The sequence below is a fragment of the Vicia villosa genome, linkage group LG7 (genome assembly GCF_029867415.1).
Source record: "Vicia villosa cultivar HV-30 ecotype Madison, WI linkage group LG7, Vvil1.0, whole genome shotgun sequence".
In the NCBI taxonomy this organism is placed as follows: domain Eukaryota; kingdom Viridiplantae; phylum Streptophyta; class Magnoliopsida; order Fabales; family Fabaceae; genus Vicia; species Vicia villosa.
In genome coordinates this window covers 21202231-21219193 of record NC_081186.1, presented here as the reverse complement: position 1 = coordinate 21219193, position 16963 = coordinate 21202231, and the positions used below count along the sequence as shown (strand labels likewise).

Sequence of the window (16963 nt, the reverse complement as noted above, 5' to 3'; positions counted from 1 at the left end):
TGCTAAGTTAGCCTTACCATTGACAAAGCTTACGCGAAAGGAGGTTGCTTTTGAATGGGATTCCGAGTGTGAACAAAGTTTCCAGAAACTTAAGAAGAAGTTGACTACTGCACCCGTGTTAGTGATTCCGGATCCAAACCGATCCTATGAGGTGTTCTGTGACGCTTCTAAGAAAGGTTTAGGTGGAGTATTGATGCAAGATGGTCAGGTGGTAGCCTATGCCTCTCGGCAGTTGAGATCTCATGAAGAGAATTACCCGGCCCATGATCTTGAGCTTGCTGCAATAGTTTTTGCACTTAAAGTGTGGCGACATTACCTGTATGGCGTTCACTTTGAAATGTTTAGTGACCACAAAAGCTTGAGATATCTCTTTGACCAGAAGGAGTTGGGTATGCGACAAAGGAGATGGATGGAGTACCTCAAGGATTATGACTTTGAATTGAAGTATCATCCAGGAAAGGCCAACAAAGTGGCAGATGCATTAAGTAGGAAGGAATTTCGAGTTGCTGAGTTGATGATGTTAGAACATGGATTGTTGGAAAGGTTTCGAAATCTTAACCTTCAGTTTGAATGGACACCCAATGGTGTGTTGATCAGTAATTTGAGCATTCAGAATGAGCTACGAGAAAGAATTCGGATATCCCAAGGGTATGATGAGCAATTGCAAGCGAGCGAAGGCATGCCTGATTTTGTTAGAGCACCTGATGGGGTAATCTTGTTTCAGCAACGGATGTGTGTACCAAATGATTCTGAGTTGAAGCGTCTGATTCTGGATGAAGCACACAAGAGTAGATTTTCTATTCATCCTGGATCGACTAAGATGTATCAAGATTTGAGGAAAGACTTTTGGTGGCCAGGGATGAAGAAGGAGATTGCAGAGTATGTGGCACAATGTCCCATTTGTCAACAGGTTAAGATTGAACACCAGAGGCCAGGAGGAATGTTGCAACCACTGGAGGTACCAACGTGGAAATGGGATTCTATCTCTATGGATTTCATTGTGGGATTACCTCGTACTCGAGGCGGACATGATTCTATATGGGTAATAGTGGACAGGTTAACTACGTCTGCTCACTTTTTACCTGTAAAGACCACTCACAAAGTGATTCATCTCGCAAGGCTTTCATAGCAGAGATTGTACGGTTGCATGGAGTGCCGTCCAGTATAGTGACTGATCGTGATCCAAAATTCACTTCGAGATTTTGGAAGATGTTTCATAAGGAATTGGGAACTAGATTGGATATGAGCACGTCTAACCATCCTCAGTCTGATGGGCAGACGGAGAGGACAATCCAGACAATTGAAGATATGTTGAGAGCTTGCATTTTAGAAGAAGGTGGGAGTTGGAAAGATCATTTGCCGTTGGTAGAGTTCGCTTACAACAACAGTTACCATGCTAGTTTGGGTATGGCTCCCTATGAAGCTCTATATGGGAGAAAATGTCGATCACCACTATGTTGGGCCGAAGTAGGGGAGAAGAGTATTCTTGGACCAGAGATTATACAAGAAACTACCGAGAAAGTTAAGATGATCCGGGATAATCTCAAGAAGGCCCAAGACCGACAAAAGAACTATGCGGACAAGCGAAGGAGACCTTTAGAATTTGAAGTTGGTGACCATGTGTATTTGAAGGTCACTCCAAGATTGAGATTGGGAGGACCGTTCAAAACGCGTAAACTCAGTCCGAGATATGTAGGACCGTACCAGATTATGAGACGGGTAGGTGAAGTGGCTTATCAGTTGGCATTACCACCTTCACTATCCGGGCTGCATGACGTATTCCACGTATCTCAGCTCCGAAAGTTCGTGCCCGATACCTTTCATCCTATCCTTCCGGATTCTGTTGAAGTAGAACCAGATCTTTCCTATGATCCTCAACCTTGCTGTATCATGGAGCGTGCTAGCAAGTCCCTCCGGAGTAAGGAGATACCTATCGTGAAAGTGATGTGGGATGAGACGCGTCCTGAGGAAGCTACTTGGGAACTTGAGTCAGAGATGCGGGAATCTTATCCTCACTTGTTTTGGTAAGTTTCCTTTGAATTCGAGGACGAATTCTATTTAAGGGGGGGAGAATGTAATACCCGATATTATATTTATTCAATCTTTATATTTGCTAATATGATTAGTATGAAATAAGGTGGATAAATATGGTATATATATTTCTACTAATTGGTTTATGGGACTAGCTTAACCTATTAGTAGCAATAAGAGGGGCATATTAGTAATTTCACCCTTAAATAGAAATGGGGCATGTTTGGTTGCTCATCTTCTTTCTTTCTAAAAAAACCAGAATTTTCGGTTAGAGAAGAAAAGGGAGAGAAGTGTGGAAAGAAAGGAAGAGGAGGAGGAGTCCCATCTTGGTCCAAGCTTCAACTCTGCATGTACCAGAATTCTGTCCCATACTTGTTCTCATCATCATCATCATCTTGCTTTCAGCTCTGTCATCATCATCTTCTCCAACTCTAAGGTGAGTCCATAGTTAGTAACCTTGGGGGTTTTGCATGTAAGGGTTCAATTGGGGTTTAGGGATTATGAGTGAAGTGTTAATCAATGATGCTAAATCTGTTTGTTTTGCCCTATTCTCTGCATGCTAATGCTTCTATTTGCAATTAAGTGATGCAATTTCGTTTGGACTGTTATACAAGTGTAGGGGATCATCTATAGGTTGTTTGGGACTGGTTTAGGGCTTCTAAAACGCAGAAAATTGATTCTGCATCAGAGTAATCGGTTACTGGGACCTGGGTAACCGATTACCCTGTGTAATTTGGCGTGGATGGGCATTTTTGAAGCCAGTAATCGGTTACTCTGGGACCAGTAACCGATTACCCTGGGCGCAGAGGGAAAAACAGCAAACTTCGGAAATTCATAACTTTCGGCTCGGGTATCGGAATTGCGCAAACTTTATATCGTTGGAAAGCTAGCGATGTGTACTTTCTAATAAAATTGGTCCCCAAACCAGAATGCTTGATTTAATTATATTTGAACCCCACTTAGTGTGTCTTGTCGAGTGAAATTGTATGTTGCTATTTCCCCCGAGAACAGTTTCGTTCCGTAAAGGGAACCGGATGTCTCCTTAGTCATGTGAGACTTGTTTAATTGGTATTTAAACATGCTAATGTCATATATGATCATGGATGTGGTAATTTTAATATGTGAATTATGCATGATTAGAATGAATTAATCTCATTGCACTTAATTGCTATATTATGTTTAAATGTGAATGCTATATTGTGATGAGACATGAATATATTGTTGATGCCCGTTGTTTCGGTTAAACAATTGGGATTGTGTGCTTGTGTGATTGGCGATTGATGTGTGTGTATGCTTGAATCGAAACGGGCCGGGGGCTAGGTTGCGTTATGTCCCGGGCTTTGTGACCAATGGGACAGCCACGATCGTGTGATCTTGGGCTCACACCTGAGCTACCGTTGCAGTGTGCTTGTGAGGGTCTTGAGGCATTTCCCACTTGGCATTAACACACTTGCGTGCTCGGTATGGTGGCGTTATGCGGCCAAGTAGGCCTACGCATGACAGGTAAACCATCTCTAGTGGTGCCATGTAGGCTACATCACTAGGCTTTCGCCCGATGGACCCATGTGTCAAGATGGCGTATTGTACTCGGCGTTAACACATGTGCGTGAAGATGGTTAACGGGACAATGACGCCAATTAGGCTAAGGTCATCTCGCGGCCATTTAGGCTTGTGCGAGCCCGTCTAATCATCTTGCGGTGTGCTTGTACAAGTCTCTTGACAATAGGCATGGGCGTGATTCATCGAGGGTGTGTTTTTATAACCTAGTCGAGGCATTAACGCGTTTCTGGATTCCCCGTATATGGATGCGGGTTTTGCATACTTGGTTTCTTATATAATTGTACATTTGCATTATTCGTCCAATGGCGGATGAATTGATTATTTGCTCCGTATTTGTACCGGAAGTAAGAATAACCCCGAATCAATGGTGGATTCGTTCATTTATAGTATGTTCCCTTTAGATCCGAGTGGACTAGTAGGATAGGCGGACTCACTGAGATTTAGTAATTTCATCCCATTCCAATTATATTTTTTTTTTCAGGTGGTTCGAGACAAGATCGCGGTAAGGGAAAGATGGATTAGATCTCTTGGTGATGCTTGAATGTTTCTTTTAGTTCTTATCGTGCTTGCTAGTTTATGTATTTTGGACATGTACTATTATGATGTACTTGTATTTTGGCCATGATACATTCGGCTTTTGTATTCGTACACTTCTACTTTCCGCTGCGAAACATTATGTATTTGTCGTCTTATGAACCATTTATAATACTTTATGCATATTATTCTAGACAAATATGTGTGAGGTGTTACAGTTGCAATTACAAATATTAAATGTCATTTATATCATTTAGTTAATGAAATTTGTAATATTTAATAAAGTTACTAGTTAAATTAAATTACAAATATTAAATGTCATAAAAAATAGATTTAGTTTATTTTAACTTTTTTTAAATTAAATAATTTACGTATATTGAGATACCTTTTTTTAGTTAAGATACCTAAGGTAAAATTGAGAAACAATTCTTTTTTGAACTGGAATTATATTAACTTATAAACCCTGAGACATGACAATGAAACTGAGACATTAAGCTATAAACAGTTCCTTAGTTTCTTCCGCTAAGTCAATCCTTGATGGTAAAGTCAAGTAGATTGTATGATATTAGGCCAGGTAATTTTTCATCTCATTCAAACCCCCCCTTCCCAAATAAATGTGTATATAGGTGAAGAAAAGAAACAGTTATGAGCTTTAAAAAGCCTAGCAAATTATCTTGGTAAAAAAAAACTTGAAAGAAAATTAAATGAGAGAAAAAGGGTGCATCACTCTTCAATTGCACATAATGAATGGAAAGGCCATACATTGGTGAAGAAGGGCCATTATGAATGGAAACGCCAAAATCTAAAACTGGTTTTAACTTCAATTCATGCTGAGCTATAAACCGCTCTCACAGATTTAATTATTTATCTAAAAGTATACCTGCTCTATAATTAAAACAACAAAGCCACCACCTATGCAGGCAGCATTACAAACAATGGTTCAGAATTTGCAAAATTTGATTGGTTTTAAATGGGAGGAAAAAACCAGCAACCTGCTGGAAATGTATGACATGTTTGATTACTGGGAGGCAAATTTGATTCCCTTTTCAATAGATGATTTGAGTTCAGACTTGAGCTTTTCGAGACCTTCTTGCTCGAAATCTGAGAGTGAGCCTAAGCCCAGAATTTCCTCAACACCATTCTTTCCAATCCTCACCTGTAAAGTATTTTAATATTTTAATCAATGTAAAAAGTAAACTGCTGGTGAACATGGATCAGCATTTCTACGAACACATGTTAAAAGAAAATAAGCCCTGTGCCTAGGCAAACAACAAAACATAAAAGAGTACAGTTTGTTGCAGTTTAGATCACCTTGGAAGCAAAGAAAGGAAGTTCACTGATGATATTGGATTGCACATATGAGCACTCAACAACATCTGGAACTCCGTTAAGACCTTTGAGGCAAGCATCAGCAAATATGGCTCCAGCATACCTGCGAGAAACATGCAAATTCTTTACATATCAATCATATGAAAAGTCACCAATGAATCATTATCCATGTATTGCAGTATTACTACCAAGATTTACCATAATAAACTGTTTCTAGAGAATGACAATACTGTATACATGACTAAACTAAAACTTACGCCATTGACAAAGTTGCAGAACCCTTTCCAGCCTTGGCAGTCACGACTTCTGTTCCTCCATCTTGTGTCCTCTTTGTTAGAGCCTCAATGACATCAGCATCCAGATTGGCGGAAGGTGTTGCCTATACAAGGAGAAAAAGTCAATAGACTATATACATATGAAGCATACCAACACTAGGAAGCCAATATATATGTTAGCAGTATGAAAGTGTCATGTTAAAGAGCAGGAAATTACCTGAGAAAATAGTGGGAGAATAGTAACTCCTGCATGGCCTCCTATAACAGGTACATTGACATCTGCAGAAAAATCAAATGTTATGTACAATAAAAAGTAAATTAATTTGCAGTTGAAAGAAACGCAAATTCAATCTTTTCCCAATCCACCACCCTCTTCTTCGAGAAAAAACACTTTGATTATGTTGGACTTTCTTTGCAAAATTTGAAGCTTAAATAAGACTCAATACTCTAATTCTCATTTGTTTCATCTTAATGCAAATTGAAAAAAAAAAAAAGAGTAAGATATCAGTCTAATTGTGAGACAGTTACACTTTACATACCGGCAACTGGAACTCTAGCTTTCCCAGCATAGAAAGTTTTTGCCCTAACCACATCAAGGGTTGTAACTCCAAACAATCTCTTTTCGTCATATGTCCCTGCCTTCTTGAAAACCTCTGCAGCAATGGGAACTGTGGAGTTCACAGGGTTGCTTATCATGTTAACAAGGGCCTGATTCCAAATGTAAAAATGATCAGCTTCAAATAAATATTATACATGAACTGCAAAAACTAAAATTCCACCATGCTTAATATAAAACAGTGAGTGTATATTTACTCAGTTCAATTTATTAAATACACTTGATTGCTTTCCAAATTTCCAACGTATAAATTTTATACTTTCAATGGACGTAACAAAATCAATATGCCAATCAATTCTAATTATTATTGGTCATCAAATTAAATTTTGAAATCAATGCAATACCCATAATATGTTGACTAGAAAAATAGACTACCATGTCTAAAAGTAAGTTTATGTTTTGTTTTCACTTTGGAAGAGGCAAACTCAAATCTAGAAATGTAGAACTGATTTTTAAGTATTTCGTTCATCAAAAGTAGAATTGAATATGACTTTCAGAATTGATTCCATCTGAAGGTAGGATTTGTAACTTAAGAGTCTAAACGTGATTTGTATACTGAAAATTCACTTTTCAACTCACTTTTGCATGAATGTAATGAAACATAAATCACTTAATATTTAACTTACTTGTAGTTGGAATCAATTTTATAGAATCAATTCTTTTGGAATAAATTTCACTTTACATTTAACTCACTTTAAGTCGAAATCAATTTTATAGAATCAGTTCTTTTGGAATAAATTTCACTTTTACATTTAACTCACTTTTAGTCAAAATCAATTTTACAGAATCAATTCTTTTAGAATAAATTTCAGTCACGGCAAAATCAAAAAACACCCTAAGTCCGGAATAACTTAAACTAAAAAAAAAATTAATAACTGATTATTATACAAAACCAATTGCAATGAAATTCTCTCAGTGGCCCAAGCTAGTATAAGAGTTTTCCCAGAGAAAACCAACGCAAAACACTAAAGAGTCAAGCAACACAACAAACAGCCATAGAAGAACAACAAATAGAAACTCAAGGAAAACAATCACTCACATGGGGACAGTACTTAGCAATAGCAGTGGCAAGTGACTTGACAATGCCAGCATTAATGTTGAAAAGATCATCACGAGTCATTCCAGGCTTTCTCGGCACACCAGCAGGAATAATAACAACATCAGCACCCTCCAAAGCTTTACCGAGCTCTTCCTCACCAGCATACCCAGAAACCTGCAAGCAAAACCAAAAAAGAATAAAAAAAACTCAATTCATATCCCATCAACATCACACTACAGTAAAATCAGCATGCAATTACAGAAGGTACAACAGTAGAATCTACAATGGCATCAAAAATAGAAGTTGCATCAGATCTAGATTTATACGTAGAAAAATCAATTGAATATAGCAGAAAACCATCAAAATCGATTGAATATAGGTAGAAAATGTACGGTACCTCAGATCTGGAGTTGATGTGGCTAACATCAGCGGCAACACCGGGAGTTCCAGCGATATCGTAAAGAGATAGGGTGGAAACGAGAGGGTTGAGCTTCATCAGAAGAGAGAGGGGCTGACCGATCCCGCCGGCAGCGCCAAGGATGGCCACCTTGCGTTCTGGGACCGGTTCGGTAGCATAGCCACGGCGGAGTAGCTGAGAGCGGCTGCGGGAGACGGCGGAGTGGATGGATCTGAAGATGGATGGCCTCATTATTCTCTCCGTTGTTGGATGCTTTTCTTTCTCTGCTTTTTGGTTGGGAAAGCTTTTCGAGAATAACGAGAGAGGTAAATGTTTGAAGTGACGATGATATCGATTCCAATTTCCAATTTATTGCGATTATTAGCGAGTGAGCACCTACAACTACAAGTTGCAACTATTTCGGGTCCGCACAAAATAATAAAAGTTGGGATGAAAAAATTAAAAAGATAATTCGTTGAAATTTAATTATACATACATAGTTCAAGACACTCTTTTTTAGTATTATTAATTTTGGAAATCAAATTGATAAACAATAAAAAAAAAAAGTTATGTTGAAATGTGTATATGGGTAATCTTTTGGTCAAGATTGGCTTACAACTCACTAAAATCTCGATAATCGACTATAAATGGGAGAGGGGTTCACAACAGACATTGAATTTAGAGGCGTCAAAGAATAAGATGACTCGACTTTTATAAATTGTCATATATCGAGATTGTATAACCACCTCATAAATGTCTTGAGAGACATGTGTCACTAGATGAAGTTTCTAGAGCCTTCAAATTCTATGGGAATTGGTATAAATTTAATGTCATATTCATTTTAGATACGGACTATTATAACCTAAAACCTCACACTTGCTTAAAACGTCACACTTACTTGAGCATCAAACTGTTTGCAAGTACCACTTCCAACGTCAGATTGAAGCAGCATGCTACTATAAATATCTACTTGATCTTCAACGAGTTCTTGAAGAAGAAGGGTTGTCAATATATCATTTAGTGTATATGTGGAAGACAACCTTTAACGTTTATGTTCTGTTCTGGAACAATTCACCTTTTCTTTATCCTTAATTCCTTCTTCTCTGTGTTTCTTCGGCTTTATGGTTTTTCTACTACTTGTTCTCCAGTTCTAGTTACAATATTTTCTTTAGGTGGCTCAGGCTTATTATTTCTTGGCAAATTGCTAGTCAACCTAGGATCTACATGTCCAATGTAAGTGGTTCCTCTTCGTAAAGCAATATTATTATCATGGCCTTTAGGGTTAGGTTGAGGTTGTCCAGGGAATGATCCTCCTGGCGTGGCCTGAGCTACTTGGGAGATTTGGGTTTCCAACATCTTGTTCTTGTTCTGGGTTACCATAGAATCGACTTTGTTGCCTAATTGGGTAATCAGCTCGTTTATGTGAATGTTCTTATTCATAAATTCCTTATTCTGTTGAGTTTGAGCTGTATTGAAATTTTCCATGATCATTTCTAGATTGGACTTTTGAGGTGCAGCTTGGTTAGGATGTGTTGGTCTTTGTTTTTTGTAGCCTTGTGGTCTTTGAGGTGCAGTATTTTGAGGAAACGTAGAGTTATTGTTCTTATAAGAAAAGTTTGGGTGATTCCTCCATCATGGGTTTTAGGTGTTCGAATAAGGATTTCCTTGGGCATAGTTGGCCTGATCTAGGCTAGGTTCAGCCAAAAGACTACACTCAGGAGTAATATGTCCGGGGGTTCCACAGATTTCGCATTCGGGTTGAGCTGCAGCTACAATAGTTGTAGGGTTAATAACTAAACTTTCAATTTTTTGTGCTAGGGCATCCATTTTTGCGTTCATATGGTATAGGCCATTAACTTCGTATATACCTCCTTTTATTTCTTTCTTCTCTACTGGTGTTCGTTCAGTCCCCCATTAATAATGGTTTTGTGCCATGTCTTTTATGAGGCCACGAGCCTTGGGATATGGTTTGTTCATTAATACACTGTCAGCGGTAGCGTCTATGGTCATCTTAGTGTTGTATAGAAGTCTGTTATAAAATGTATGAATGATTAGCCATTGTTCTAATCCATGGTGTGGGCAGGCTCTTAATAAATCTTTGTATCTTTCCCAAGCATCGAAAATGGATTCACTATCTTGTTGGGTGAATCTAGTTATTTGGTTTCGAAGGACGACGGTCTTACTTGGTGGAAAGTATCTAGCAAGGAATACTTTCTTCAGGTCATTCCAAGTGGTAATTGAGTTTGCTAGAAGGGAGTCTAACCATGATCTAGCTCTATCTCTAAGGGAAAAAGGAAATAATCATAATCGTATTGCCTCGGGAGGGACACCATTGGATTTCAATGAGTCGGCTAGTTGGATGAACACTTTTAAGTGTTAGTTGGGGGTCTCTGTTGCCAGACCAGAAAATTGGTTCTGTTGCACAATTTGTAACAGAGCGGGTTTAAATTCAAAGTTATGAGCTGCTATTGCAGGGTTCACAATACCTGTATGAGGTTCTTCATTGGAAGGCAAGGCAAAATCCTTAAGCGGCTTACGGTCTTGTTCTTCTACCATTGCTATCTTAATTCGTCAAAACAAATTTTGTGCATGTATGTATCTCTCTGGTTCAGCTATTAGGTCTACTAAAGCTCAAGTACTACAAAATCTTCACATTTACCTGAAAAAGTGTGCCTTAATCTAAACGGTGTAACAACAGGGTTACGATATTTGACATAATTGGTCTCCGACAACGGCGCCAAAAACTTGATCGCGTGTATCCGCAAGTATACAGATTGTATCAGGGTCGGCCTTGGGCCAGGGCAACCAGGCCCAGGGCCTCAAAAAATCGAGTGAAGAGTAAAAAATTATAATAAATATTAAGTAATAAATAACATTTTCGCTAATAATTTAACAACTTTGCAGCCATAGTCCAGCGATAGTGGTCACTGTCATGCATTTTGTAGGTCTTAAGTTCGAGACCTATCAGGAGTATATTTTACAATTCTATCTCTTTTTAATGCTAACTAGTCTGTTGTGGCCGTGTTATTTTGTTCAATATAGATATTATTGCAGAGGTAATGTCCTAAAAATAGATGTGTAAAATTAGAAATTTCTATAGGTTGAGTCAAAGTTTGGGATATATCGATCAGTAACTTCATGTTCCCGTTAATATTCAATATTTTGATCAGTAATTCATGTTCCCGTTAATATTGAATATTTTATTCAATAACTCTTGAATTTTTCAGAAAATGTGAATAACCCTAGAATTTCAAATTCAAATTAAATGGCTAACATGAATAATCAATCTTGTATACCTTAGGGCTTTCATTCAGCACATCAAAATAAACAATCTAGTATCAAGAAATGCAACAATAGGTGTCTAAACCATGGAGTTCAAAGTTGAGTTTTATACCTTTGAAACTGGAGATCAAAACCTGGATTAATGGAGGTCTGGAAGTGTTGTAATGATCTTGTTAGCTTCACTAAACTCCAAGGAAGTTATTGCAATGCTTGGTTTGGACTGGAAGCACCTAGATTCCTCTATGGACCTCGACCTGCAATGATAAACAAGTGGGATATGTAGGTTTAGATTCAAGTGTTTCAGTTGGATTCTAATGCATACATAAGTGTCTATCTGATATATAAAGGTGTTTGGATGGTTAATTTGCCAAGAGTTTGCTAGAGAGGAGAGATCCGAAGTTATGGACTTCAAAGCTTAAAAATGGAGAAATTTTGCCAACTCTGATTTGAGAGAGTTTTAGAGAGGCTTGAGGGGGATTTCTGGTGTGTTTTGAAGCTTAGAAATGGTCTCTATTTATAGAGAAACATTAGGGTATGAGTATGACCTCATCGAGCCTCAAGGTTTCATAACTTTATTTTGAAGCAATGTTGCAAGATATGGTTCCAATGCATAGTACAAGCATGCTTGGAGTGGATGGATACTTTAAACATGTTGTGTATGAGCTTTAGGTTGAGTGTGTGCAGAAGGAAAAAAGTTGGGAGCTCAAGAAGAGTGGACTTTGTGATTAAAGTTGGCTTTTTCAAAATGGAAGTCTTGCCTTTAGTCTTGAAATGGAATGAATTCTTGGAAAATGCTTAAAACACTTGGATAATGGATCAAAAGCAAGTGAAATCATTTGATTATGGTGTCTTGAAAAAGTTATAGGGTCTGCAAGCAAGGATTATGCAGATTTGATTCAAAGTTTGAAACTTGGTTCTTCATGAAATGGCTTAAAATTCAAGTGCTATGGTGCCTTCTTCTTTAATTCGATTCTCCCAAACTACACATTCTATGGAGGTGTTTGAGTAATCTTTAGAAAGATCTCACAATGCTCTTCAACTTTTGTATTTTGTTCCCCTTCATATTTGTAACACCCCGATTTTTAACAACAAGAGTGAATTTAAAAAAATGGATTGTTTCCACATCTAAATCAGTTAATGGTTTTCCTTGTGAGAAATAGTGTCCCTTTTTTTTATTATTATTTTTATTTAAGAATTATATTGAATTTTATATTTAGATTGGTTTTAAGAATTCAACTAGATTTTATAAATGGAAATTAGTTAAACTAGATTAAAACTTAATAACCATACTAAGCATAAACTCGACATAGCGTCACAAGATATAAGTACGAATAGTGTTAGGAAATACAACCCATAAAGTGATAGAATAAAAGTCCCCGGCAGACACTCACGCAGGAGAACTGCCTCAGGGAGAAAATCTCAAGCCACTCATATAGAAACCCGCCATCTAGTACTAAGTGCTACTACCGTCTAGTCCCTAACTACGCTGATCTGAATCTATCGACATCCGCAATACTCCCCTGCCCCAGCTCCATAGAATCCCCTACAGGCGCTCGACAAGGTATGATCAGAGCCATCCTCGTCGTAGTCATGCTCGAAGGGATCATAATCGTCATCATCCTCTGCTCCATCTATATCATCCTCCAAGGATGGCGCATGTGTCGGATCAAGATGAGGTAACTCGCCCATGGGAAAAATGTCACGAGGAATCATTGAGGGTAGCCCTAACAACATCTCTAAGTCTAAGGGAGGCATAGGTATATCGTGAAAGAATGGCCCCCCTCCCATGATTGGGGTATATGCGGGTCCAAGTGGGGATGGAGGGGGAATCAACAATCCATAGTGGTCAATCACTCCAGAGAGGAAGCTAGTAATGACCAAGGAAGCTGTCCTACGATGGTAGTAGTCTCTAACACGTTCCCGGAGAACGTGAGTCGTCCTGAGGCTGGGTCAAATCCCCAGGACGTGTCTGTCCAAGCTTCAGGGAAAGTAAGTTTCGTCGTCCTCGACGGCGGCATCTCGTTGTATCCTGGGAGTGACATGATCTATTGGCATATTGCCCACACAAACACTGAAAGGGTCATCAATCCAAAAATAACAAATATACAAGAGCGGAGCAACAAGCAAAAACAGAGGATACATTATACATGGCTAGAGATCTCATTCTAACACATGTATATACACATTTATAACAATAATACACATAGCATAATTAAGACTCATTTCTAATGCAATGTCTATATGTCGATGCATATGATTCCGGAATATCAATCCCTTCGCAAAGGGTCGTGGTATCGCTTCAGGATTTAGCACCACTAAGGTGATAGGTATCTACCCATCAATCATACTCAATGATCCACTACGGGATAAGGTGGTTCCTTCTTGGACACGCACCCCGTGCCACCTCTCCGGTGTGCACCTCGTGACTCCTCTCCGGTAGCCACGTAATCATGAAATGTATGAGCATACAATTCCCCATATATGTTTTTCAATCATATGGGTAACATCACCATATATAAACACTTATCTCATGCATCAGAATTTATACAAATATATTTATATTACATTTACTCACCTTCACAATTAGTCACCTTCAAAATAAACACGTAAGAAGATACAGAGTATATATATATATATATATAATTTTATTTTTGAGAGAAGTATATAAAAATAGAGAGATGCCCTTACAGCTACGAGAGTTGTGGAATTGATGGTTTGTTTGAAATTGGTTGGCGGGTCGTGCACCTTTATCCAAAACGAACTAAATTAGAATGACTAATATAGAATAATTCGTTCGTTTGTATATTCCGTAATTATCCGATTTAATATTTTATTTATGTATTTAGTATGACCATGGTCTTATCTATAACATGTAATATTTGGAAAAAGACTTTAAAAATTAAAAGTATAATTGTAGTAAAAAGAACATACCAACAGTTCTACCATTATTATATAATTGAAAACCAAATATCTTGGTTGGTTCTAATTGTTTAATAGTAACAATAATATAACATAATCCGTATACATATATTTAAACAAGATTAGTAAACTCTTTCTAAAAATTTAATCTTATAAAAATTAATCAATAGTTTAATATAAATTTAAATATGAAAGTCATAATTTTTTTTTTATATAACTTAATGCTTGTTGTACGTTAGCGTAACCAAGGACTATCTTAACATAAGATTTGGAGGACTAAAAATATTTTTATTATTATTTAATAAGAGAATCATGTTGAGAAATTTTAACTGATAAAAATTATATTACTAAAATTGATCATAATCTATCTTAAGTCATCTTCATACTAGTTTTTCTTCCTATAAAAATTATTACTTAACTATACCCCACTATGCTTTACAATATTCTTATAAGGTCCATTTTAATTTATTTAAAAGACAATATACTCTATCCAAATTTGTTTGTAAAAAGAGGAAAAAGAAACAATTAATTTCTATCAAAACACTACTTGCAAATAGATAACTTATAAACATGGTAGTTCTAGTCTTTTAGAGAAGAGATTTATTTACCTTGGCCAAAGTAGTGTAGAGATTTGAAAACACAGGATGCATGTATTGTATGAGGTAGTAGTATTTAAATACTACTGTGTGAATGGTAATATCAGTAGCATTACGGCTCCACGTTTCATAAAATAGCCTTGCCGACGTAAAACCATCATTAACCATCACTTCAATTTAATTACCCTCATCATCAATATTCACCCCTAGAAGTAGATAGCAGTAGATATCCTTCCCGGTAATATATATTTTTTGTTTTACATTATAAGTGCAATTTCCGGTGTTACGTGACACTGATAAAAATGACCGAAATAATTTTTGCCGATAATAAAATTCTTTTTCGGGTTATTCTATACTGCGTTATATAAAATATCGGTCGAGAGAAATAAAATTTATTACTTTTATTATTAACTTTTTATTAATCTACTAAAAATAATTTATGTTTTCACTGATAAACTTTTGTTATGACCAGAGATTATTTTAAAATTTTAAGCGGGTAAAACTATCATTTATTGGAGAGACCGGAAATTAATTTCAAGAGAAACTTTTTTTTTTTGTTTTAACTTTTTCATAAATAATTTTGTTATTCTATTACTAGAATCTCCTTATCAAACAGGGGTTGTTTTAAAAATTAAGGCGGTTAATTTTATCGAACATTAAAGAGACTGAAAACAAGAATTTTTAAGAAACTTATGTCTTGAACTACTAATAAAAATTCTAAGATTTTATTAGTATAAATACTATTTAACTATATATTTGATCAAAAATATATCATAGAGGTGAGAATATACTAAAATTTTAAAATATTAATTTATTTATAAAATTACGGGTCTTAATATACTCCCCCCCTAAAAGAGTTTCGTCCTCGAAACTACGCGTCTGCAAACAATTCTGGGTATTTCTCTCGGATTGCACTTTCAAGTTCCCAAGTTGCATCACCAGTGGCTTGGTTCCAAATTATTTTTACTAACAGAATTTCCTTATTCCTTAGCAGCTTCATTTTCCTATCCTCGATCCTGACGGGTATTGCTTCGAATGATAAGTTGTCTTTAAGCTGAATGGTGTCTGGTTTGATTACGTGAGAAGGGTCTGGAATGTACTTCCGTAGTCGTGAGACATGAAACACATCATGTATTCCAGATAAAAAGGGCGGTAATGCAATTCGGTAAGCCACGGGTCCAATTTTTGAAGTTATTTGATAGGGCCCAATAAACTTTAGAGTTAACTTACGTGTTTTGATTGCTCTCCCCACTCCCGTGGTAGGTGTGACACTGAGGAACACATGGTCTCCCTCTTCAAAATCCAACGGCCTATGTCTTTTGTCGGCGTAGCTTTTTTGACGGTCTTGTGAAGCTTTCATCTTTTCCTTAATGTTCTTAACCTTTTCTGTAGTCTGATGAACCATTTCTGGACCTACAATCATACTTTCACCATCTTGATACCAACATAATGGCGTCTGACATTTTCGCCCATATAGAGCTTCAAATGGAGCCATTCCGATGCTAGTATGAAAACTGTTGTTGTAGGTGAATTCAATTAGAGGTAGTATATCATCCCAACTCCCTCTATCATCCAGTACACATGCCCGCAGTAAATCCTCTAATGACTGATTCGTTCGTTCTGTTTGTCCATCTGTTTGTGGGTGATATGCCGAACTTAATCGTAGCTTTGTTCCAAGCGCCTCATGTAAAGCACCCCAAAAATGTGACGTGAACTTTGGGTCTCGATCTGACACGATGCTAGAAGGTACCCCATGTAGTTTAACAATCTCAGAAATGTAAATTTCTGTTAACTTGGCTACGTTATAGGTTGTTCTCACCGATAGGAAATGAGAAGACTTGGTCAAACGGTCGACAATTACCCAAATAGAGTCATGCATCCTTCGAGTTTTTGGCAATCCAGTGATAAAATCCATTGAAATGCTATCCCACTTCCACTCAGGAACATCTAAAGATTGCAACATTCCCGCTGGTCTTTGGTGTTCCACTTTTGCTTTTTGGCAAGTCAAGCATGACGCTACATAATCTGCCACCTCCTTCATCTTTATACATCTTTGTTGCTCCAGGGTGAATGCTAAGTTTGCTCTTGTGAGCTTCCTCTAAAATTAGCTTCCTTATCCCCGCAACATTGGGTACACAGATTCTTTCGTTGCACCTTAAGATGTTATCGGGTCCTACTTTGAAACCGGGTGCTTTTCCTTGTACCATCAATTCTCTTTTCTCTTCCAATAGTGGATTGTTCTGATAGTTCCGAATATCTTCTAAAAGTCCATTAGAGATTTTAATCATCCCATAGTGAAGTGTTCCTTGGCCCAATTTTATGTCTAGGTGCATGTCTCTGAATGTTTCCCACAGTTCTTGTTGTTTGGCCATCAATGATGTTGTT

At 37.3% G+C, this 16963-nt stretch overlaps 1 protein-coding gene and 1 non-coding gene across 2 annotated transcripts; one reads left to right on the top strand and one right to left on the bottom strand.

Annotated features, from left to right (window-relative positions):
* Window positions 1-4830: 4830 nt before the first annotated feature.
* Window positions 4831-8173, bottom strand: LOC131620374 (malate dehydrogenase, mitochondrial). The gene is made up of 7 exons (XM_058891431.1): window positions 7782-8173; window positions 7385-7558; window positions 6269-6437; window positions 5947-6008; window positions 5712-5833; window positions 5437-5557; window positions 4831-5281 (listed from the first exon to the last, which is right to left on the bottom strand). The coding sequence occupies exons 1-7, from the start codon at window positions 8031-8033 to the stop codon at window positions 5144-5146; spliced, it is 1038 nt and encodes a 345-aa protein (XP_058747414.1). The 5' UTR covers window positions 8034-8173; the 3' UTR covers window positions 4831-5143.
* A 1673-nt stretch (window positions 8174-9846) lies between these two features.
* Window positions 9847-9953, top strand: LOC131621150 (small nucleolar RNA R71). The gene has a single exon (XR_009289479.1). It is a non-coding gene; the product is annotated as a small nucleolar RNA R71 (small nucleolar RNA).
* The last annotated feature ends 7010 nt before the right edge of the window (window positions 9954-16963 follow it).